Raw genomic sequence first — 27,565 nt, 5'->3', positions numbered from 1 at the left:
TAAACTTGTATGTATTGCTGCGCAGGTTGCCACATTCAGCTTGGTGCCGGGTTTTGCTTCATTTAGTGTTACTCACAGATGAAACTGTGCGTAAGCCAACACGAAAATCGCGTTATACTCGCATTGTTATATATCAGTTGCATTGGAGCAAATTCGTGTTGGGAAAATGCGTATTGTAGCAGAACTGAGTATATACGTTTGAAATAATGTATTTACCTCCATATTTTAAGTTCTTGTACTATAAAGAGTCAATATTTTACCCATAAGAGTCATTCAAATAGAACACTTTTTGGAATAAATCATGCACAGAATAGATCTCCCCCAACTATGCAGAGTTTCTCAGTGAACATGCACTTCAACAGACAATACACATAGAACTATAAGTATTCGAGCTAATATACCAATCGATTTGGCAAAATAATAATAATTTGTAGTAATGTCACCACATTGCTACAAAATTTCTGCCTTCTCTCTTTCCATGGAAAGAGAGGGCAGAAGAGACCATTTTTGACATGTTTTAATATACTACTTACTTTCGTTAAAAGTTTGTTTAGTACTAAATATTTTGAAAATCCTAGTAGTTTGGAATAATGAATTATTTTTGTTTTTGTTTTTTTATATTAGGTATGGAGAGTTTTAACCTCCAAAGTTACGTTCTTGGACACCAAAGATCTTGTTTGTGGCTCTCTTCTAATTTATTACTTCAGAATTTTTGAAAGGCGATATGGATCTCATAGATTTTCTGTAAGTCTGATATGACACACACACACACACACACACACACACACACACACACACACACACACACACACACACACACACACACACTGGGTGTTTCAAAATTATGTATACAAACTTTAAAAATTTATATTTAATGAACATATACACCAATGTAATTTTCTTAAACTCATTTTGTAGCTTAAAAATAGACAATTTTTTTTCAATAATTTAATTTTTGTTTTATTTTATAGATACCTCTAAAACGATGGAGAGTACCCAATTAGGTTTTGAAGAAAGAAAGGCAATTATAAAATGGTATTGGACATATGAAAATGTCTATGAAGTTCAGCGTTGTTGGAAATCATGATATGGAACAAAAGCGTCAACATGTTTAACAATTACTCTTTTGCAGAATAAATTTGAGGAGCATGGAACCATTCAGAATATCAATAACTTAGCATGTGGCAGGAAGAGGACATCCAGAAGTAATGAAAACATTGTAAAGCTGTAAGAAATGCAATCTTGTGCACCCCCAAGAAAATAGGCGTCTCCATAGCCAGGTGGAAAGGAGCAGCAGTGCGTAGCACACGCTTCTTGATTAGATCGGGGTTCGAGCCCGTCACCACCAAATACGGAGGATGCGGAAAGGTCAGGGAATGATCACTGCATATCCTGGAGCAATATGGCCTTAGTTGCTAATGCTCCTAAAAACCAAATAACTAACTAACTAACCCAAGAAAATCATACAAGTGTTTTTAGAATGATGAAGGAATTAAACTTTTTCATTTATACCTCGATTAGTGCATGCAATACAGGAAGATGATTGCAATTTTGTGAGAAGTACATTTAAAAAAAAATGACAAAAATCATGCTTTTTAGGATATAATTGTGTGGTCAGATGAGGCCCACATTTAAAATGAATGGCCATTTAAAATGTCACAGTTGTGTTTACTGGGCCACTGAAAATCCACACATATTGCTCTACAGAAAGATTGTCAATCTACCAGGCATTACTGTGTGGATGGGCTCTCTTCACATGGAGTAATTGGTCCCTATCGATTCAATGGCACTGTTAATGGAAAAAATTATGTAGGTATGTTGAAGGATTGTGCTGTACCAAAAATCAGAGACATGTTTGCAAATACATTGGTATATTTTCAACAAGATTCTGCACCTCCACATTATCATACAGCTGTGCGTGATTATCTTGACAAGGAATTTCATGTTCACTAGGATAGGTTGTCGAGGAAGTGCTTTTGAATATCCTCCAAGGTGGCATCTCACCCTTTTAGATTTTTTTTTGCTTGGGGATACTTGAAAAATCAGGTTTACAGTTAGAAATTGTAAACGTTGGAGGAATTATGGATGAAAATTCAACACGAAACAGAAAACATTTCACCTGATTTGTGCATTTCAGTATGTAGATCTGTTGAAGATAGATGCCACTCATGCATTAATGCTGATGGGGGCATTTTGAACAATTAAAGTTTTATTGTTGTAAAAAAAAAAATGTTTGTTGTCTTCAAAGTATCAAAAAAATTTACATTTCTTTGTATATATCTATCTATACATTAAAAAAAGTTTTCCTCGTAGTGATATTTATTTGAGCCAATGGCAGAAGAGGGCAAGGCAATTACATCACTACAAATGCAATTAATTATTGACAATTGCCTCTAATGTTCACCAACCTCGTGCATGTGATTCACTGTCTAACGTTTGATGTTCCATTGTAATGTTTTTTTGTATATTAATGAATATTCTATATTTGTAAATACTGTAGTTTAGTATTTTGTAAATATTTTAAATATTTCAGTTAAATATTTTAGTTCCGCTCTTTTGGATGGTACAATATTCCTCATGCATTATGGAACCTGGAGCAAAAGGCCTTTTCCTAAGTGACCTATGTAATTGCAGGTAAATAATTACATAGTGATATTGGCTGAAGTCCAGTATAGTATATACCGGCAGGTACTTTGATGAAAGCAAGGAAGACGGCAATAATTGACAGGTGAAGGCACCTCCCTTTTCTGATTTGTTTTTGTGTTGTTGAGAAGGGGGGACTTAGCTTAGGTAGGGTGTTTATTCCTCCCTCCCGCTGTTTTAAAATGGGAAAATGAGTTCCCAATTTAAAAACATTGGCAAATGTGGGGGAAAAACACTCTAGGCATATCAACCTAGGAGGACAGTGGGCTGGGAAAGCAGTGGCATCTGCCAATCACTGCTTTGTTCCTGTGCGTTTGTTGAAATATGGGGGTGTGGGGGTCACAACTTGTCAGTCATTGCTTTCCCACTGTTTTGCTTGCCGCCATGTTGGAGGGTATACACCGTTCTGCAATTTTACCATGATATTTATTCGACTTTGAGAATGCCACGCACTACAGATGTACAGGTAAATAATTACATAGGTCATTTTCTGATTAGATATCGACCAGTGCATTTTGACAGGTGTCTTTTACATAGAAAAGATTTGATTTACTTCGTATACCTCTACATTTTATGTAGAAAAGCATGCATGGGGGGGCAAGCAAAGCAAGCAGGGGGCAAAGCCCCCTAGTTGCTTTTTAAAGTGTGTATACATTATTTTGAGATGCCCCGTGTGTATATATATATATTTATTTATTTTTTTTAATTTTAAAGATCTAATCAAATGTATCTGGATTGTATGATTAGTGCTTTTATAATGGGTGCATAAACAATAAATTACTTTTCAGTACAGTAAACACCTGGTTGCCTGCATTATTGAAAGAGAAATGTATCACACATATGCCAAAAACAGATCATGGACCTTTATTTCATGGCTCCTGTATATCAGTGAAATATGTATGAAATTACCTGTTTCAGTGAAGAAACAACCTTATTTTACGCAACATGTTTGAACTGCACTGCACTCTTGAAGCAGTTATGTTCTAATTAGTTTTCTTGTTTGAAAATGCACACAAAAAATTCATAATGGTTTTCAGAAAAAAACATTTTGTTAGTTTTTGAAATATGGTTAAGGTGGTAGAATGCTATAACAATGCATAAAAATGGCCAAAGCTAATTTTTTTTTTTTTTTTTTTTTTTTTTTAAACTTTTAAGATCATTATTGCTGCTTTAAATGCATTCAAGTTATTGATATAACCACTGAAATGCATAGGAGAATAGCAAAAGTGAAAACTGCACACCTGCCCTACATTAAAGAACACTGATATTTTATTTCAAGAGTATAGACTGTATCACCAAGTTCGAGATGTGCAGGCTCTTCTGTTCATGAAGATCGCTCAAAGGGTGAAATGAGCAACTACAGACCTGTGAGTTTTACTTCTGTGCCAGGGATGGTTATGGGGTCCTTGGTTAGGCTGTAACAGGAATGGAATTTTAAGAGTACCACAGCATGGCTTAGTTACAGGAGATCATGTCTGACTAATCTAATCAACTACTATAAGATTGTTGCTAAAGAATTAGTAAAAAAAATAATTTTGACATTTACTGAGATTTCAGTGAAGCTTTTCATATAGTCTCACATGAATGACTAAAGTATAAGTTGGAGCATTGTGACATTAAGGGTAAGTTACTTTTATAGATAAAGGGTTAAGTGGTGAGAGTAGTTATAAATAGACGTTGTTGTTGTTCGTGGATTAATGTTATGAGTGTGGCCCCACAGGTTTCATTGCTAGGTCCTTTACTTGTTTTAATGTTTATTAATGATATTGATGTAGGTCTTTCATATTTAATGCCTGAGTTTGCTAATGATACAAAGGTTGGCAGGGTGGTTAATGACAATAAACAGGGTATGCTGCCCCAACAGGAACTAGATAAATTATTTGGATGAGCTGAGAAATGGCAGCTGAGGTTTGACATTGAAAATTACAAGGTCTTGCATCTGGGCAGAAGTAATTGTAGAGAAACGGGTCGCTTGGGTAACACCAAACTCGCCATAATTAAACTTGAAAAGGGCTTGGGATTAACTGTACACTCTTAAATGTTCTCTGAGGAGTGTAGACTGGCTTCTAAAATAGTTTGCAGTTTCTCTCAGTGATACATAATATTATAGTTAAGTCATATTTTGAATATTGCATACAGACCTAATGACTACATTTTAGGTAATATATGTTGGAGAGGATGCTAAGAAGGGTGACAAGATTGGTTAGGGCAAGGATTGGCCAATTAGTCAATTGCAGTCCACTGGCTGATCCTGAAGTAATGTTAAGTTGGATCTCTTTATGTATTCATTCTGAAAATATTTTCTTAAAACTGAAAGTGTAATAAATTCAGTAAAGCTTTGTTAATTTTGAAATTTGGTGTAATTTGAATTTGTAAAATATTTTGAGACTATAATTACCAATTTTCTGCAAGAAATACTTTGTCAATTTGAAAACTTTGGTAATTCAAAATGATTTTTACCTCCATGCTCATATGATAAAACTTTATTGCTTGATATAATTTTAAAAAAATTGAAAAGTGAACAGCATAATTTTTTGAAAAGAAGGGCACCAAATATTTGGAACTACCAGGATAGTCAGACATACTATACACAAAACTGCCTGGTTATCTTGTTTTGCATGTTTGTGCAAACTTGCCAACAGGTGTCCAGCCTAATTGTCTCAGTTCATTACCATTAGTTGTTGGTTTGTTTGACTGACAATCTGTGAATAGTGAAGAACCTGATTATTTGAAAATAGCTGGTGATTTACATTATCAAATTTCCTACTAATGTCAATAAATACAAGTATATAATATGAAAATTTTTCTTTTTTTATTAAAGAAGAAAATTTTTCTTTATTTTGAAAGTGCATTTTATTAAAATGTAAATTTTAAAGCAAAAAAAAAAAAAAAAAAAAAAATATATATATATATATATATAAAGAATTATTATTAGTGTAAAATATAGCAGGTAGATATTTATGCTTAGAATTAGACTAATGAAAATACGGTGTACCCTGGGAGCAATATACGTGTTGACCGAGGGGGGGGGGGAGATAGAAATTGAAATTAAAATAAATATAACAAAAGAAAAAATAAAAAATAAACCAAATGGAATTTTGAAGAGACGACCAAGGTGGAAACAACTTAACAGACTGCTGTATATATGACAAATTCAATATAATTAAATTCCACAATAACCCACACAAACGTACTAAAAAATCTAAAAATACCAGCATTAAACACAAGCCTATTTTAGGCGATTTTTATACCACCCTTAAAGAATGGGATAAAAATATTATAGATGTACATTATATACATAATTTACTTTTCAGTACTAAACACAATATACTGAGAGCACTGCACAAGTTCATACACACTTTCAACTTCAAGTCCAAACATCTCTTTCATATAATAAACGATATTTGTAAATTCAACCTAAAAAACAAACACACTACAACAGGTGATAACGAATCAATCATAATCTTGAACTTCAATAGCCAGATCATGGACAATATAAATATCAATAAACTTATAAATCAGCATAATCATCTACTTCCTAATGCCAGCCGAAGTTATATAAAAGTAAGATATAAATACAAAAAACCCTTTGGATTATTAGCCTGTAACTACAAATCCATAGCTACCAATTTAATATCCCATATTGCAGACACCAACAACTGCATATGCAAACTTAGTAACAATATATTGATCATGCAACAATATATTGATCCAGACTATGGACACATCATCACTGGTAATCTAAACATAATTACAGACCCAATTCTCAGATATGTACTATCACAAGGTTTTAAATTCAGACCATGTACCAAATTAAATATAACCACCTTCTATAAACAGATATATCAAGATCTGGTAAACTACTGCTTCCAACTAGCTTACAAAAATAACACACCTATAGAGGCATACCATATGTGGATTAGCCATACATTCACTCTATTCAAACAAAAATATGCTTTACCCAATTCAAATATATATAACCAGCATAAATACCACAACCTGGCTAAATTAAAGCAAAAACTACTAGAAATACATAAAGACTTCATAATCACACCTGTGGATAAAGCTGCAAACAACTTTGCATTCATTTGCAAATCTTTTTATGCACAAACTTTGACAAATGAACTTAACTCCAGCAATACTTACAAACCTATATCCAGTACCTGCAATAGCATTACAAAAAAACTAATAGCCTTCAATAAAAAACTAAAGCTGAACTTGAACAATTACAACTTGCCTTATATATACTTCATTCCAAAATTTCATAAAAAACCAATAGGTTTCAGATTCATAACCTCGTGCAAAAATAGTTATGTGCACAAACCTGGAAAAACACTAGAACAACTACTGCAACCACTGCTGCATAACATACATAACAGCAGAATAATAGGCAACAACCTACTGGTATTAAAATTTTTGCAGAATAATAAAGTCAACAATATTCAAACCTTTGATTTCCACAGCCTATTTACAAGTATTAATCAAACCAATCTAAAATCTGTACTCAAAGATATCTATGCTAAATATAAGGATTATACAAAGGGTACTAGGAAAGTTTTGCAATATGACGCAACAATGAATCACAGGAAGCTGCTTGTTGCTGCATGTTGAGACATGTTCATACGTGCATAGTAGCCGCAGCGCCAAGTCAATGGGCTCAGTTATTCATTAGTAGTGAGAGTGTAAAGTGCTTGCGATGGCATCGTGGTCACGAAATGAGATAAGGACAGTTTTGCGGTATAATTTCGTGCGTGGTTTAACCACAGACCAGTGCTTAGAAGAAATGACTCTTGCACTAGATGATGATTGTCCACATCGTATAACGATATTCAGGTGGTATAGAGAATTCCAAAGGGGAAATTTCACTCTGGAGGATTCTGAGAGGCCGGGAAGGCCACGAACGTCAGTTATGGAGGAAAACGTTACAGCCGTGAGTAAAATGCTTGACGAAAACAGGCGAGTGACCTACCAACAGATAGAAGATACGTTGGGCCTAAATGCACCAGCAATTCGTTCGATTCTGCAAGATCATTTGCACGTGAAGAAACTTTGTTCTCTCTGGGTGCCACATCAACTGACTGAAGAGCAGATGACACGACGTGTGATTTGGTGCCAGGAGATGTTAAAAAAGTTTGATAAGGGACAATCTCGGTATGTGAACAACATCGTGACAGGTGACGAGACTTGGCTGTACTATTACGATCTGCCGACCAAGGCTCAAAACAAAGTTTGGGTCTTTGATGATGACGACACACCCGTAATTGTCAGAAAATCCCGATCTGTAAAGAAGAAAATGATAGCTGTATTTTTCAAATCGAGTGGAATTGTGGAACGTGTCGTTTTGGACACGCAGAAGACAGTCACAGCTAAGTGGTATACTGAACAATGCCTGCCTAAAGTCATTGGATCTATGAAGAACCTGCGGCCAAAGTCAAGAATGGACACCTGGTACCTCCATCACGATAAATGCTCCAGCTCACCGCACCAAAGCCTGCACTGAATATTTGACCACGACAGGACTGAAACTTCTCGAGCACCCTCCCTACAGTCCAGACCTTGCTCCCTGCGACTTTGCACTGTTCCCGCATGTGAAAATGAAGCTAAAAGGGAGGCGGTTTTCCAGTGATGAGGACCTTCTACGGGCTTGGGACAACGAGTGTGCTTTACTCCCTAGTGAAACTTGGCAGAACTGGTTTAAAGATTGGTTTCGGAGGATGGAGAGGTGTATTGAATGTAGAGGAAATTACTTTGAAAAAATTAAATAAACAAAGCTGTATTGCAAAACTTTCCTAGTACCCTTTGTATATCCTGCAATACCTATTACTGGAACAACATACTGAACCTGTGTATCTCCAATAATTTTATATATGATGTTAATACAGTGTATCAACAAACCAATGGAACACCTATGGGCAGCCCAGCCTCGTGCATAATAGTCAACCTATATCTATATTGGTCAGAAACATCATTACCACAGGACCTTATCCTATATAGGTATATAGATGACCTAATAGTGATCAACAGCCCGAATTTCATCAAGGATTATGGACACTTATACCCCAACGAACTCATACTGGAAAAAACAAACAACATTGATACAGCAGCCCATTTCTTGGATCTAGACATTAAGTTAAAGAATGACATAGCCTCCATCAATTTGTACAACAAACGTGAAGCATTCAACTTTAGCATAGTAAACCTTACACAATGGAATTCAAATATTTCCAAACAGGTACATGCCAATGTTATTCTGGCACAATGCATCAGAATAGCAACCATATGCAGCGATAATGAAATAGCCATTGATAACATCAAGATATTATACAGGAAACTGATAAACAATCTTTTTCCTATAGCATATCTGCGCCATCATATCATTAAAGCCCTTAACATACTAAGGCACAAGAATCTTAAGGAGATTAATATAAACAGCATTATTGACATATAATCATTCCCATACATATCAAGTATGTATATAGTGTAAATACAATACACTAGGTCTCTGTGGTGTCTTACAGCCTGGAAAACTCGTACCCACCAATTGGCCCAACACAGTGTATTTATCCTGTAATTATGTTCAAATCCTAACTTTATTTATATGTGAATATTATAGCTAAATTGTATTCAATTATACCACTTTTAACACAACTGACTTAAATACATGATGCACTAACTCTCGGACATTCGTTCAGGGTCCTAACTATAGGAACGGGTTTGCAACCCCGAACCACCCTAGCCAAACTACATGTTTCTACTATAATCATCTTTTTACTTTGCTAACCTCTACATATTATGCCCTGTGCACCATTAGTTTACCGACCACAACATCAGGGCTCTATTTTTCTAACTTTACCCAAGCTATTTTTCGCCTTAACAAAGTTTAGCTGCCTTCTACTGCTACTTTGTCAGCTATTATATTTCTTACTATTCTGGGCAGTTGGAGCATCATGTACTTAATCCTAGCGTAGTTTTCACCGCCCACGTAATTTCATTTCATCTCAAACATACACTGAAATTTGGTCTAACGCTAGGCGCCGTGCTAATGTGCCCACGCATAAATACACTGGTAATCCTCTGACACAGTCTTTTCTGTCAGTCCGACCAGTAGCGGTAAGTTCCCGTCATTCGAATTTTCCTTACCTTTGTCTTTGGTTTTTCCACCTTCATCGCGTTCTACTTACTTCTGTAAGGTCATCCATGATCTGTATGTATTACTTTATCAACACAATTTTGTATTGGCAAACTTTATTCTAAATTATATTCAAAATTTATATTAGATTTACCACGTGGTTTTTCGCACGTGTAACTTGACATACAGAACATGTCGGAAACAGAAGAAAGAGCATTGCTGTCTTTTTCATTATTTTGGTGGATGACCTCTGAAGAAGACACTAAAATTATGAATGACACCGCAATGCTATTTCCACCTTGGTCGTCTCTTCAAAATTCCATTTGGTTTATTTTTTCTTTTGTTATATTTATTTTAATTTCGATTCCTATCTTCCCACCCCCCTTTCGGTCAACACGTATATCGCTCCCAGGGTACACCGTATTTTCATTAGTCTAATTCTAAGCATAAATATCTACCTACTATATTTTACACTAATAATAATAATTCTTAATATATACATTATGGTTGTAGGGTATTTTTGTGTTAGCAGTGACCATGATCCATATTTCATGTTATCATAATACTGCTTATCTAATCTTATCTAAATCTTAATTTCCTCCCCCCCAGCATATACCAATAGCTTCTCCATTCTATTATTCTATATATATATATATATATATATATATATTATGTAAGGTAAAAGTTAGGTAAAGGTAATAAAAATAAATAAATATGGCTATGTAGCTATCATTAGAGGCAGCAAATGCACATCCTCCACATGATGCCTAATTATATCTGATAATTAAAATAAATATGATATTTAAATAAAATCATCAGCCAGTAGTACGGCAATAATGCAGAGCGAAATAAAACGCAAAATAATATAAAATAAACAAACAGGGAAGGGAAAATAGAGATAATAAGACAAAAAGGTAGTCGATAATCCCCTGTATAATTTAGTCAATTAAATCATTAAACCCAATTAATAAAAAACGATATAAATTTAAATAATGCCAATTATAAATAATTTAGCGGTACCGCCCTTGAAGGTACCAGTTCCAAAAGACGTGAAATATCACCAAAAAAGGGTTAAAGAAACTACCAAAAAACTAAAATATCAAAATAATAGACTGACCATCATGCCCCATATCGACAGAGGACCACGAGGCCAATAATGGTCATGGAATCGCTGCATTTCAATCGTCATACAAATCATCGCAAAGGCAGAAATATCGAAGAACCAAACCACCCCTCCATTCTCTGATAGATCAACCAATGCAGAGGATTTGCATGGCGGTGGTCCTTATGCAGCGAAAACTAATCTATAGAACAGACAGCACTCTAGATCAGAGCCACACCACTGACATAATGCAAGCTTAACCAGCTTATATAACAGAAAGAAAAATATACATACACACACACACACACACACACACACACACACACACACACACACACACACACACACACACACACACACACACACAGTGGAACTTCTCTATTACGAACTTCTTTTTAACAAATTTCTCTATATTACGAATTTTTTCACAAAACATTGCACCTTGAAACGAAATTACATGTAAAATTAACCCCATATAGCGAAGTGTTAGTCTCTCTATAACGAATTTTTAAAAAAATTAGTAAAAGCATTTTTGAAAATTTTCAAGCATTTACTGCTAAACAGCCGCTCAAATATACTGCCTCTTTCCTTCCGAAATTGCACATTAGCATCTGGAATTAAATAATCATCCTTTTAGTGAACACATGTGGCCATTGATGCCCGTAGCATGGTCTTTGTTTCATTTTTGTTACAGTTATTAAACCAAATGGGTTTTCTTAAAAGTAGTCGTAAACTTTACAATATTTGGGTAGATTTGTAAATTGATGTTGGCTCAGGGGAAAACGAAATTTACTGCGGTAAACTTTTTGCATGCTGTGGCGGCAATACATAGAATGCTACCATAGTCGGTTTTTAGTAACACCTACTGATTGACATTCGCTTCTCACCTCAACTGTACCACGTGCCCTTCCTGTCAATCATTATATATGTCCATTCTCATCTAACTGGACTCCCAGTAGATGGTTTCATGAATTTTTTTTTTTTTTTTAATTTTGTTCGTCATCAATCACATGGGCTATATGCTCTTGTATTTTTTTTTTTTTCTTTTTTTTTCTGAAAAGTAACATACAGCATACATTAATCATGAATTTTCTTTCATGTATATATGAATGAAACCAGAATAAAAGAAATTCACAAAGTCGTATATTTCTTTAAAGTGATTTGACAGGAAAGGTCATGTGATACTGTTGAATTGGCACGCAAACGTCATTGAGTAGGCGGTACTAATAATTCACTATATAGCCAGCGCAGCGAAGTTTGTGGTGTACGTATCGGCAAGAGCTGCAGTCCAGTAATTTTTACAATTGCGGAAACAATGTTGAAGAGAAAATGTTTAAGTATTAATGATAAAGCAAAGATTGTTATGATATTGACCAGGGTTTTAAGAAAAAAAGATGTTGCGGAGAAATGTGGCATACCTGTAAGCAGTTTATCTACGATTTTAAAAAAATTGAGAATCAATTTTAAATGCAATTGAAGGAGGAGGAGCAGACAAGAAGCGAATTAAGTTGTGTATATACGAAGATGTTGATAAAGCTGTTCTAAAATGGGTGAAAATGATACATGAAAAGAGTATCCCAGTATCGGGCCTAATAATTAAAAACAAGCTCTGAAATTGGCACATTCCCTTGGACATACAGAATTTAATGCGAGCACTGGGTAGCTAGATAAATTTAAGAAGTGCCACAGAATTCTGGAAAAGGTTATTTGTGGAGAAAGCATTAATGTAAGTGAAGAAGATTGCAACAGTTGGAGGAACAATACCTTAAAGAAGATTTTGGAAGAATATGAACGTAAGGATGTTTTTAATGCTGATGAAATGAGTTTATTCTTTAAATGTTTACCGAATAGAACACTTGCTTTTAAGGATGATAAATGTTTTGGCGGAATCACTGTGCTAGTTGGAGCAAATATGACAGAAAGTGAAAAATTAAGACTTTTAGTCATCGGAATATCAAAAAACCCAAGATGTTTTAGAGGCACAAAATCTTTGGAAGTTGACTACATTAATAAAATTAATAAAAAAGCATGGATGACAAGTGATATTTTTGAAGAATGGATATTAAAACTAGACAAGCATATAACAAAAGAAAAAAGGAAAATTGTGTTGGTAACTGACAACTGTCCGGCACATCCTGCCAATATTTCTGCCAAACTTAAAAGTGCGAAGTTGTTTTTACCACCAAACATAACATCAAAACTCCAGCCAATGGACCAAGGCATTGTTAAAAATTTTAAATTTCATTATCGAAAGAGAATAATAATGAAGATTGTCAATGCGTTATCAGAAAATAGAAACTTGGAGGTTACAATTAACCTCAGAGATTGCATCTCTGAACTGGCAAAAGTTTGGACAAATGATGTCACTGAATACACTATTCAAAATTGTTTTGGACGAACAAGATGAACTGCCCCTTTCACAACTGAAAAACTTTTGGACATTATTAGAATCGTCCGGAAACATCGAAAATGAAATAACACTGGTTAGTTATGTTTATGTAGATCACAGCAGAACATCCAAATGAAGATGAAATACTGCTGAGCAGTGTTAGACGCGACCATGATCAAGAAGAAATTAAATGCTGAAGACGCATCAGAACAACCCATAGAAAAGCCAACTCGCGAAGAAATGATTAACGCTTTTAAAACAGTTCGTATGGGTCTACAGTTTTGTTAAAAATGTTCCTGATAATGTTTTTAATGCTCTGAATAAATTTTTTAAAAAGACAATTTTTTAATTGTACTGTGCAAACGAAAATTATTGATTTTTTTTAATTTGTGATACTGGCAAAAATTGTGTAAACGTAATTTAAATAAGTATGGTTTTTGAAATAAAATACATTAAAAATAAATGTAGATTCATTTTCATTTTCTAATTAGATAACAATTTCTAATAAAAAAGATATTCTCTGTATAACGAAATTTCTCTATAACGAATTTTTTCGCTGGATTTATCGAATTTGTTATAGGGACGTTCGACTGTATATCATTTCTTAATGGATAAGGCCAAAATATTGAGCCGACCGGGCTAGCCGAGTGGGTAAAGTACCTGCCCGGCAACCCAAAGGTCGCGGGTTCGATTCCCGCCTCAGGCTTGGATCAAAGCACTGCAAAAACCTTGGGAGGTGCAATATGGCCACAGAAGCCGATGCGCCAACAACTACCAAATCAATCAATCAATCAATCAAGCCAAAATATTGGGTGGTGAGTTGATTGTTCTGCAAGTTAAAAAAAAAATAAGATGTAGCTCCCAAGCTCATAAAGGTTGGCTGCCCTTTGGTTAAGGGCACAAAGGAATATTCTTATCAAAAAAAAAAAAAGAGTTCTGTAAGTTAGTGGTTGGAAACCAGGCATTTGTGGGCTGACTTGATTGAGGGATTAAAAGCTTGAAAAGTGCTGAGTAAATTGAATGCTGAGAGTAACTTTTCACTTATTCACCTGATATATAAATGAGGAGATCTATTTTAATTGAGAGGAAATGATTGTAGAATAGGTGTGTGAAAATTTTTCTGTAGTCAAAGAGTGATTGACTGTTAGAATAAAGTCCAACTGCTCTTATGGGGGTTGAAATTTAAGTTTAAGGAGCAATTGGGCAAACTTTTGAAAGAAATAGAACAATAAGCTGATGTGTCAGGCTGATTCTGCCAGCTTTTCTATATGTGCGTAATGAAGACCTATTTCACTAAATTGTAAATTGAAGGTTATATAGATTATTAGATACTCATAGATGAAATATAGCATATGAAAGACAGAAATCAGCATTAGTAGGCTGAAGAAGGAGATTGTCTGAGTTATGGAATATATTGAATGAGATCATTAGCATACTATCTAAAAAATAAATCAAAAAATTTATCTGCAAAATCTGAACACTTTCAGATTGTACAATTTTCTGGTTAGGACTAAAGATCTAACAGGAAATAGTGATGCCTGGTAAGGAAATAAAGAATAGAAGACTGATAGTCCAGAAGGGCTGATTTGCACTTACACAGTATTCTCTACACCTACCAGATATTACAAACTCGAAAAAAGTTGGGTAAAAGTGTTGTGTTATTCATTATAGTTATATTTTATGCAACATAGTTGGTATTAAGGTTTCCTTATATTGAATAACTGTATGGTTTTCTATTTTAGATGAGTAGTGTACTCAGGCCTTCCCATCACATGATAAATTACTAAATTTTACCTGTTAATCTGCATGTAGATAACCCGAAGTTAATTATGTATGTCTTCTAGAGTGATAAATTTGAAAGTGTGCCTGTTATACTTTTAGAGTTAACTTCCTTGGTATTCACTGAACTACTTATTTGTATTTAATAACCATTCGGAATGCCAAATATAAACATTAATTGCATTATTTGTTGCCTCTGTTACCATTTGCACTATTTTTCTAAGTGCCTATAATTTTTAATTTAAAGCTATTAGTACTGTAATTTTTAATGTAATGGTAATTCGTTTGACCTCGTTTTTTTATATATTTCAGTCATATCTATTAGCAGCCTGTACAGTTGCAACATTTCTGGAATTAGCAGCTCTGTTTTTGCTTAGACAAATTGATGTCCACATCACATACTTGCCAACAGGCCCGTAAGTACTAGATTAATCTTGCAGTTCCCGCTTTACAAGTTTTCGCTTTGAATTCCTGGGTTTACAAGCCTCCCCCCCAAATATCAAGTATCAATAGAATTGAAAATATGAACATTAATTCCAATAAATAAATGCTAAACATTCATAAATACGGAATTTCAAACTGTGCGCGTAACTATACAATACATTACTACTGTGTGTGTCTGTTTATTTGTTCAGGCAGAGATAAGGAGGGCAGTCCAACTCTTAAAGAATTTTGGAAATAATTCCATATTTTAGATGCAATCAAAAAAATAAAACTAGCCTGGGACAAAATAACAGAGAAGAAAAAGAACATGAAGGGTGTTTGGAATAAACTCTGTTATCAGTTTAGTGATAATTTTGAAGGATTTCAAGAACCAGCAGAGATCATACGAAAGGAAACAGAAGTGATCGTTAATATTGCTTTAACCAATTGCAGCTTGAGGTTTCTACAACTGATGTCACTGATCTGCTTCAAACACACAATGAAGAACTCACAAATGAAGACCTCCTTGAAATGGCAAAATGTGAAGAAGCCAAGGAAGAAGAAGATTTAACAACTGAAACTCCTGTTCATTCCTTCACTCTCAAGGGGCTTGATGAAGGTTTTCAAAAGCAAACGAGATTTTCGAGTCACAAGGTTCAAATTTCAGGCGCACTAGAAAATTTGCTACAGATTTAAAAAATGCTTATTCATGCTATCGTGAAATTTATAAAGAAAAGAGAAGACTATCTTGGAAACGACTTTGAAGCATTTCCGAAGAAGATGATGACTCCTTGTGCTTCAACAAACCGACGAGTGCCGAGCCAACAATGAGTGAAGAACCATCAACGAGTGTGCATTTAGTTGATGATGACGAAGAATAAACATTCTTTAACATTTGTGACATAAATAATGTCTTCATTATTATAATCTGCTTGATTTTAAAAGGCTTTGTTTTCATTTCTTTGGATAAATAAATCATTGTTTAAGCATTAACTATTGGTTTGTTGAGCTTTATTTAACATTACTATGGTCAAATTTCACTGTTGAGAACATAACCCCTGTTTTTAACATTACATCTATGGGAAAAAATTCCCACTTTACGAGCGCATGCAAGGAACGAATTAACTCATAAAGTTGGGAACTACCTGTATATGTACTTGGGGCAAATCCCCAGAAATGCATCCCTGTTCCAATCTGTGTGATTCTATGTATGGGCCTAGGCAGGTGCCCCATTCATACCCATATTTACATAACTGTGTGCTGATATATAGGTCCACTTCTAATTTAGGTGTGGACCTTGGTACATTACTGTTCGGGGGAAAAGTTCCTAGAAAAGTACCCTCTGTAAATTCACACAATGGAATTGAGATTTCAGATTGTGTAATAACTGAAGAAATGGCTCTTTCTTTCCAACTGTTTTTGCTGGTAGTAGTACTGGTAAAAATTATTTAACTACCATCTGAAAAATGTTATGAATAATAACAATTTAACAGTAATCAGTATATATTAACAAGGAAATAAATCATTTTGTTCTTCCAAAATTTTTTCTATGAATATTGCTAAGGATTATTTGAAAGAACGATTATCTCTTATTTTTTTCAAAAAAGTGCAGCAGCACACTTTTTTTGTTGCACTTTTCTAACATTCAGAATTAGTAATCTCCACTTTATTATGTTCAAATATCGATGTTAATAAATAAAATAACAGAATGCATCCCACAGAAGTAAATAAATTTTTAGAGATGCAGTTTTGAAAGCATATTATATTCATAAGAAATACAGTACCACATAAAATGCAAATTTTGAAGTACAGGAGACAGAATTTGTTGTTATTTTTCACATTAATACAAAAATTCTTTGTTAATGCAATATTTAAAATGCGTGCTTTTAGATTTGAGCTAAAGTTGAGTTAGATGACTAATTCTAATGATTTTTGACAAATGAATGAAGTACAGGAATGTTTCTAGGACAAATGACTTAAAATCCTGAAAACACGTGGTCTAATAAAAAGATTGCAATAAGACTGCTTTTGTTGTGTGTTATTTTCTTTTTGTATGTTTTTTCAGTTTGATGAAAAAACTGTTTCTTTATTGCATTTTTATTTCTTTATTCAAGATTATATAATGTATTAACTGGATTCTGAATCAGCGTGGTTTCTTTTATGCATAGCAAGGAAACAAAAAAAAATTGTGTAGATTTCTTTAATAATAATTTTTGCTGGTTTTTTTTTTTTTTTTAGTATAATTTTGTCAGATATTTTTGACAGATATTATATACAGACAGTTCTTGCTTTGCGAGTTCTCTGGTTTATGAGTTTTTTTTCCCAAGTATCAACAAAATCGGAAATATGAACATTAATTGCAAAAAATGAATGTTAAACATTCATAAATACTGCATTCTAAACCACATGCATATCTGTACAATACAGTGTACCCCGCTTTACGATATTAATCAGTTCCACAGACACCATCATATCGTAATGTGAACCCAATAACACTTTGTTTTTTGTTAATTCGTTTCAAGATCTCAGAAATTGAAATTTTCGCTGTATAACTCTTTTTTTTTTTTTTTTTTTTTTTTTTTTATGAAAACCCAAAACACGAAAGGTATCAAAACCTATAGTACTTAGTACCGTGCACGGGTTGAAGGAGAAGTATGGGGGGAGGGGGATGCCAGAAACTTTGCTCTAGAGACTAAACATGGGTTTCACCACTTCAAGCCTCCAATAAGCAAAGTGGAGGTATTTCACTGGTTGATGAAAGTCATCTACCAACTCTCTAAAATTTCATTTTTAAGGTCACGAGTGTGACCTTAAGGCCATATAAAAGGTCGTGAGCATGGTTTGTAAATTGTATTAGTTACCAATTCAAATCATTAAAGGCACTACACTTTTGTTATCATACGTTATAAGAACCAATTTTGAACGGCTTTGTGTTATTTTTCTAAAGCACATTTCTGGAGGTCACGACCATAAAACAATTTACACTTTTCGGTTTATTGGACTTTTCTGTTACTGCAAGCAATTATAAATGGGTAGTAAACTTGATGTTATTGCATTTGCGAAAATACCGATAGCTGGAAGTGTGAGGTTTTTTACATTATGGTGAAATGTGTTTCCCCTTTACTGAAATCTTCAATCTTATAAAAAACAAATAAATTTTCAGAATCTTCTCTTCGTTCCCTTTTTTTTAAACTTTGTAAACTTGTTATTCCATGCGAATTGTGTTAGTTGCAATTTGTGTGTGCTGTTAAAAAATGCTTATGCATGCAATTGTGAAATTTATAATTAAAGGAGAAGATTATCTTAGAAACGAACACCTCTTGAAACATTTCTGAAGAAGACGACTCCTTGTGCAACAAAGGCGCCTCTGTAGCCGGGTGGGCAGGAGCAACAGTGCGTAGCACACACTTCTTGATTAGACTGGGGTTCGAGCCCGTGACCACCAAATACGGAGGATGCGGAAAGGTCAGGGAACGACCACCGCATATCCCCGGAGCAATATGGCCTTAGTTGCTAATGCTCCTAAAAAAAAAAAAAAACCAAATAACAAAATAACAAAACCTTGTGCAACAAACCGAGTGCCGAGCCAATAATGAGTGATCAACGAGTGTGCATTTAGTCTGATGATGATGAAGAATAAACATTCTTTAACATTTGTAAGTCATAAATAATTTCTCTATTATTACAATTTGCTTGATTTTACAGGCTACGTTTTCATTTCTTTGGATAAATCAATCATTGTTTAAACATAAACTAATTAGCTACCTAATTTCATTGACAAGAATGTAACCCCTATTTTTAACATTGTCTATAGGAAATAAATTCCCGCTTTACCAGCGAACACTAGGAATGAATTAACTTGTAAAGTTGAGAACTACCTGTACGGTGCAATATACAGGGTGTCTCAAAAATATTGGTACAAACGTTTAGGGGAGGTAGGTAACGTCTAAAGGAATGTGAATCGCATAGGAACCCATAACCGGAAATGTCACCGTAAGTCGGTAGACTGTGCTGTTCATCAGTTCGCGAGAGGGAAAATTTCTGGTTTAACTCATTCAAGCAGTAGTCGCCGCACAAAGAGCATGCATTGATATACAAACTGTGAGCTGGCAGACATGCACCTAGTGTATGGATTAGCAGAGGGCAATGGACGAGCCGCTCAACGAATTTATGGAGAACGCTTCCCAAACAGATATGTACCGGACCATAATTTGTTTGCGCGTGTGTATCAAAATTTGTGCGATTATGGGTCATTTAGAGGTAACAGGAGTAGTGCGGGCAGACCACATTCGATGCAAACTCCCGCCATGGAAGAAAGTGTGTTGAATACCATCCAGAATAATCCTACTACCAGCACACGTGCCGTTGCATCTACCTTAGGAGTGTCTCGTTGCAGTGTACAGCATGTCTGGCACGATGATTCCTTACACCCCTTTCATCTCCAAAAGGTTCAGTTACTGCTCCCCCAAGATCATCCTGCATGTGTGGCTTTTGCGCAGTGGTTTCTCCAAGAAAGTGTTCAAGACTTGAATTTTCCAGCCTATGTTTTGTTCACGGATGAGGCTTATTTCACTCGGGAAGGCTTATTCAATCAGCACAATGCTCATGTGTGGTCTCACGACAACCCACACGGTGTGTGCCCCCATGTGGCACAACATCGCTTCACAATAAATGTGTGGGTAGGTATGGTCGGTGACTGCTTAGTCGGCCCATACCTGTTACCATCCCGCATGAACTCCGCTAAATATCAGATCTTTCTTGAACAAGTTCTACCAGGGTTACTTGATGATGTTCCAGCAAATGTGAGATGCAACATTTGGTTTCAACATGACGGGGTGCCTGCCCATTATGGAAGGTGTGTTCGTGGCCATTTGAACAGGCGTTTTGGGCATTGATGGTGGACTCGTTCCCTGGCCCCCACACTCACCTGATTTATCAAGCCTTGATTTCTTTCTGTGGGGGGCCTCAGATCTATCGTGTATGAATCGCCTGTGGAGACTGAAATGGATCTCGTGGCGAGACTCGTCTGCACTGCTGCTACTGTCAAAGGAACTCCAGGTGTGGTTGACCGTGTCTGCCAATCCATGCTGCGTCGGTGTCACGCATCTCATGGTGGAACCTTCGAGCATTTGTTGTAACATCATGAAATGCATCCATCTCATACTCCATTGTTAATATTATGTCAAATAAATGTTTGCCACTAATTACTGTCTTGTGTCATTTTTGCTTCTTGTGCCTCTGCTACTACTTTCCCGTGACGTTTCCGGTTATGGGTTCCTATGCGATTCACATTCCTTTAGATGTTACCTACCTCCCCTAAACGTTTGTACCAATATTTTTGAGACACCCTGTATATCAAAACCAATCCAAATTTCCACTATTCCAAACCAGATTCAATAATTAAAAAATTCTATATAATATTGGTGTAAATACACCATAGAAAACTCTTAAATGAAAAAACTACATTTGTGAAGGAGGAGCACAATATGAGATACAAATAAAATGTGATACCCCTTCAAACTACAAATGTAGTTTTTTTCATTTAAGAGTTTTCTATGGTGTATTTACACCAATACTATATAGAATATTTACATTCTTAAACATATGAAGCTTTGTTGCATCAATCTTCATTTAAATAATTTAAAAAAGAAAGTTTTTGTGCTAAATAGAGAGCTTAGAATTTTCACAAAATTCTACAAATAACTGCTTGTTTTTACAGAAGTCAGTTCAGTGTAAGTCTGAAGGGTGCTAGAACTCTTAATCATTTGCTGTTTGTATACACACATCAACCCTGTAAAGTTTCAGAACTGTTCTGGAAACTTCTTGGCATGATAGAAGGTGACCACTACAGAATTGAGAATGTTTTAGATGGCATTATATAAAAAAAAAAAGCCTTCTGGCATGGTAAAAAGTCGTCATTCTTTCTATACTGCAACTAATTATTCATACTCATCAAAGAGTAAGTGATTAGTAGTTGGATTTAGTGCTGTCAGTTCAGTTTTGCTATCAGTTGTGTATTGAGTTACACTACATGTATTTAGTAGTGTTTTAATTTTTTATGATGTCCTGTGGCAGCAGTAAGAAGAAGCATGAAATACAGCTCTCTCTCTCTCTCTCACACACACACACACACACACACAGAGAAAAGTATAACATTTTTATACTTCTCTATATAAGAATGGAGGAAATGGACCCAGATTAGCAGTTGAATACGTGGTAAGGCTACTACACTACTCCCAAAATCCTATGGAGCACCCACTTCATCTAATGGGTGTTCCATATGGTTCAAATTGGACTTTTGTGCCAGCTATTCCAATTTTTGTACATTCACATTTGTAAACCATTCTCGAAGAGCACTGGCAGTATGGAATGGATCATTATCATTCTGAAACAAGGATGGGTCTGTGTCATGGAATGTGAGACCATTGATTGTCCAAAATGTTAAGGTAGGCATTGCTATTCATGGTTCCTCACAGCAACCAAAGGTCCAAGGCCATACCATGAGAAAAGCCCCCCTCACACATCATAATCACACTCTTCCAAACTTTATTGTTGGCACAATATACTCTGGTAGCATAAGTTCTCCATGCATCCTCCACATCCATCCATCTGATCGGAATAGGAAGTAGCAAGATTCATCGCTCCACAAAACCGATTTCCACTTCTCTGTGGACTAGTTATAGTGTTTGTTGCACCATGTAATGTGAGACCCTTTATTGTAGTTGATGTTTCTTATGTGTTACTGCTCTCCTATGAAAACTGAAGTTGGAGAGCTCCACATGTAGTGTTTGTATAGACCTCACCCCCTGTTAACACCTTAAACTCCTGGTTGATATTTTCAAGGATGTCTGACAAGACTGTTGTACCACCTTTCCAGAGTATCTTCGAGTTGTGCTGTGGATCTAGCTTCTGTGCATTTCTGGACAGTGGTGGTATCAGCATGCTTCCATTTAATGATAAAATCACCAAAGGTTGATTTTGGATGGTGTTGGCATTGCGTGAATTGACAAGCTAGCAGTGTAACATCCAACAGTAAAACTGATCTTGAAATCAATCAGCTTAGTTCTGCATGCCATGACAACAACAATTAACTTGTGTGGCTCAGGGTGTGTCCAGATACTTTTTTGGAGGGTGGTATATTAAGTGAGGTGTAAGAGAAATTTCTGCAGCTAAAGTGCCTAGGACTGATTGAATCTAACTTTGAATTATATTAAAAGAATCTACAGAAGAGGTAGTTGCCCAGGGGCTCACATCTGGTGAGTATGGGCATGGCACGCCCAGGGTCCTGAGCTGGATATCATCATTTTTCTCTTTCTTGATGATTTCCTTCTACTTCTAACTCTTGTTCTCTCTCTCTCTCTCTCTTTCTCTCTCTCTCTCTCTCTCTCTCTCTCTCTCTCTCTCTCTCTCTCTCTCTCTCTCTCTCTCTCTCTCAGTAACTCAGAAATTTTTTTTTTTTTTTTTTTTGGCTGGTGCAGCAAAAGCCTTAGGCTTCCTGCATCATATGACTGATTATAATAAAAATAATAGTTATATATTTTTTTTTCCATTTGTTTCATCTACTTAGTGATGAAAAAAAAGAGAGAAAGAAAGAAACAAACAAAGATATTTTTTTTTTATCTGTTTCATCTACTGACCAGGAGCTGAATAAGCATAGGATGCTCACACTTGGTGAATATTCTTTAGAGGAACTGCTTTGTACGTCAGGTTTCTTCAAGAGTGACTGTGTAACACTGATATCTGCTAGGGAAATTTTCAAAATTATTTTAGTCACAATTTCAAAAAATGACTTTCAAGGCTATTGCAAAAATTTTTTTAAAGAATTAATGAATTAGATAATTGTCTATGAGCAGTGAAAGACTAGTGATATTGTTCTTTTAGAACCTGTTCATAAATTTATTCAGTAAGTAACTAAACTGGGTGTGAGTCCTGAACAAGTTTATATTGTTGCTTAGAGCACCTTTATTTTTAAAACATTTTATCAAATAAAACTGTAGTTCACAAAAACGAAGATTCTGTACCAGGTTGCAGAATCATCTGAGAGTGAGTGATGTTTGTGACTTCTACAAATTCTACCGGAATCCACAAAGTATGTTTATTGATTATAGAAAAAGCACAGAAACCACGGCCTTTCAAAACCTGCTTACTTCCTGTTTTTACAAAGGCTGCAAGAAAAGTTTTGTAAAAGTGAGTTGAACGGTTTCACTCTCAATTTGTTCCATCTTTAAAAAGATATCCAAAAATAAATGAAAATGCCAGTAAAAGCTCTGCTAATTCTTGTATATGTACAAGGTCAACCAGATGTAGACAAATTTCAAAGTAATGACAGCAAGATTGTAACTGTTTCTTTCCCTTAATGCAGCAAATGTACCAAAATGTGATTCAGGCAATCAAATTACAGTACTATTAAACAGCCTTGTTCATATAGTAACACAAAGTGTAGATTTTGCAACTATGTATCTATTTTTCAGACTGTCAGATACACTTTTCTTCCTAGAAAACATGCATGAGTGATGTTTCATCACTAGCTGTGGGTTTTCAAAAGCCTTCTAAAAAAGCTAGCCCATTTAGTGTGTGTTTGTGTGAGATGTCCAGGTCACACACTAAAGAGGCAACAAAAAGGATAGTTTCTAGTTAGAGTTAGCTGTGTGTTTCAAAGGGGCCTTGGCCAACTGCAGTCATTGGACATCTCAATTAACAAACCCTTTGAAGCATTTGTGCATGAGGTTTCAATCAATGAATAGAGGCATCAGCTTGACAGTTATTTGACAGAAACAGGACTAATGAGGTGATCAATAATTTCACAAGTGTGCAGAGGGGTGAGAAATTCACAAGAGTTAATAAAACACAAGATGATTTTCAAGTGTTTCACGAATTGTGGAATCGGCAGTGACATATGGCACTAAAGATGACACCCTTTGAAGAAAATGAAAATTCAGATCATAGGTGTCGAATTCAGACGTGCTAGTGGGCTGCAAAAACATTTTGTGGAGTTGGTGGGTGGTGTGAACTACACTAGTGGGCACACGCAAGTGGCATTACTGAGAGAAATATATTAAATATTTCCATGTATTTCCTGTTGCACAAAAATACATGATCTCAAGACCATTAACATTTATGAAGGTTAATATAAGTTATTGATTTCATTTAAATTTCAGATTAGTGTATCTCTTTCAAGTATCATTGTTTGCTATTATTTTCATATTGATATGAAACCTGTGAAAGTTGACAACGCTTGTGCACTATTAGTCTGACATGCCTGGTTTAGACCATAATATCAGTAATGACAAGTGTGATGCTATTAATGAAAATGAGTTTTTTGATATTCTACATTAACATTTTAATAATAACTTTTGAATCTTTTTAAAAACATATGTAATAAATTTTTTTCCCCCCCAAAAATTAGCCTTCTGAAATGTGGATGCATCTTATATCAATTGGCCTAGGGAAAGGATGATACTTGGAGTAAATTTACTTAAGGATCACACTTATTTCACGGATTCTCAAAGCTTCCAATTTTTTACAATGGTCCAAGGGGATCCTTGGTATATAAGAATGGAAGCTAATGAAAAGAAATTTAAAAGCCTAACTTTTTTCTTGGTCAAAATCTTGAAAAGTTAGGGTGGGGAGGAATTTCAAAGCCACACAGTTCTTGCATTTCCTGCTTTCTAAACTGAATTCTTTTTGGCATTTCCCAGTACATTATTTAAAAATAAAGCAGTTAATAGTAAAAGGTCACCCACTTGTAAATAGGATGTTTTTGAGCAATTTCTGCAGTAAACTAAAGGTTTTTTTCATACGTTGTTCCCTGGAGTTTTAAACCCAAATAGCACGCACTATTGGCCACTGAACACATTACAAAATGTTGATTTTAGAGTGCATTCTTTGCACCATAAAATTGGCAACAACAGCAACATTTATGTGTAACAGTTAATATGCATCTCAAAACATGTCCAAGTTAGTTTGCCTCTACTTAAGTATTTTAAGTAGTGGAACCTATTTTGATATTCTGCATTAACCATAGACAACTCTTAAACAGAACAAAACTACGTTAGTAGTGTGAAGGGCATCATTTTATCTGTATCTCATTGTGCTCTTCCTTCACAACGAATTGCCGTGTATTGCACTACCTCAAATAAGTAACGCTTCACTAAAAGAGAAGGCTATTGTTACTTATTCTCAGTGAGCACCACCACCGAGATGGCAGTTTCAAGGCTTGTTTGTATATGTGTGGGATAATAACCCTACTATCCACTTGTCCCTATTAGACTTGGAAAAGCAAAAAGTAGAGAGAAAGTTATAGTAGGAGTGGAAGAAGAAAGGAAACCGGTGTAGAAGAATGAAAGGGACAGTAACTCCTTCAACTCACACCACTCAAACTCATAAATTCCTCGAATAGGCAATGCTTCCCCAGTAGCGAAGACTGTTGTTACCTATTCTCGGAAACTCCGTGAATATCAGGCTCCCCCGGTGACCGTTTCAAGGCTTGTTAGCCTTTCATCGGTGGGTGGGCAGGTACCCTGATATTGCAGACATGACATTCTAGTTGTGAAGATAATCCCACAATATGAGAGATGCCAGAAGGTGTAAGTGATAATATTTAAGTAAAAATTAAATGTCTTGTTGCATTTGCCATCTGGGTGGTGGTGCCCACTGAGAATAAGTAACAATAGTCTTCTCTTTTAGTGAAGCATTACTTATTTGAGGTAGTCCAATACATGGCAACTTGTTGTGAAGGAAGAGCACAATATGAGATACAGAGCAACATGACAACATAACAACATGAGCTGTCTGTTTCTGCTAGTTCACACTACCGACATAGTTTTTTTTGTTTAAGAGTTGTCTATGCTGTGTTTACACCAATATTATATAGATTATTATACTCTTAAAGATATGATGCCTTGTTGCATTTAATTTTTACTTAAATATATATAAATAAAAGCAGGATTAACACTAATATCCAAATAATTTAGATAATTTTAGATCATTTAAACAACTGATATATTCAGGACAGGACAAATTAATGATAAGACTGCGAAAATATGAGATATTTATTTTTATTTCAAACTATAAAGCTTAAGAAAATGGTGTAACCATAACCTATAAAGGGCCCTAACCGTCTCAATATATAACTAAGTCATACTAATTTCAATATTACCATAAATTACTGAATAAAGCTTACATCGAAAGGCATGTCAACTGGGGCTAGCACCTCTCAATATATGCCATCAATAACAACATGAGCTATCTGTTTCTGCTAGTTACAATATTATATATAATATTGATAAAAATAAGATGTAATGAAATTACTGAGTGTTAGCAAACAAGAAAATGTATTAAGATTAAAAAATATTAAACTGGGTTATGGATCCCGGGGTACTACTAGTAATAGCGGAAAAAACCGGCAACCATAACGGACAAATGAGATACAGAGATATGAGATATTGGTGACAGTTCAGCACCTCCAACTAATACACATCAGTGTATTAGTTGGAGGTGCTGAACTGTCAGGTGTAATTACCATGGAAAAATTGAGAACACATGCATGGTAAAAACAGAATACCTGAAATAAAATGAAATTAAAGTTTAACATAAAAATAAATGATAGTACCTAAAGCCATGGGTCCTAGGACTTTAACTACTTCGTCAAAGGGGTCGGTGGTAAAAATCATAGGAGCCACCGCAGTAAGCCGGTTTTCTGTTTCTTATGATGTACACGTTGAAAAGTATGTGTATGTATACATCATAGCCGACCTGACAAAGACCAAAAGGAAGGATTCAAATTAATGGATATATAAAAATAAATAAATAAAGTAAAGCTAAAAAGCTAAAATAATGCCGATAGAATCCTGTAAAAAGAAAAAATGAATGAAATCCAAAAGAAGGCAAAATAAGAAAACTTACTGTGTGCATGGACAGGAAAACATTGAATTAGTGTGCCATTGGAGACCAAAGAAGAAAACAGAAAGTTCACTGTATGTTGTATTTATGTCAATTGAAGTAACCCCAACTGGGGGGAAGAGCGTGAAGTTGTCAAAGTGAACCGTATCCGTGTGACGGGGAAGTAAACTAATAAACAAATGAGGCAAAGTTCCAGCAC

General features: G+C 35.2%; 1 protein-coding gene across 2 annotated transcripts in view; it reads left to right on the top strand.

Moving 5' to 3' along the window:
• The window catches only part of LOC150084252 (ubiquitin-associated domain-containing protein 2-like), a 154,582-nt gene that overhangs the window by 62,854 nt on the left and 64,163 nt on the right, over positions 1-27,565 (top strand). For both annotated transcript variants that reach the window (XM_090375128.1, XM_090375129.1), the window contains exons 3-4: positions 625-744; positions 15,355-15,458. In XM_090375128.1, the coding sequence (XP_090231254.1) occupies positions 625-744; positions 15,355-15,458 (224 nt within the window). The remainder of the gene's footprint in view (positions 1-624; positions 745-15,354; positions 15,459-27,565) is intronic.

The sequence above is a fragment of the Mastigoproctus giganteus genome, chromosome 6 (genome assembly GCF_048544385.1).
Source record: "Mastigoproctus giganteus isolate SK-2022 chromosome 6, ASM4854438v1, whole genome shotgun sequence".
NCBI lineage: Eukaryota > Metazoa > Arthropoda > Arachnida > Uropygi > Thelyphonidae > Mastigoproctus > Mastigoproctus giganteus.
This window is presented reverse-complemented; position numbering and strand designations above follow the sequence as displayed.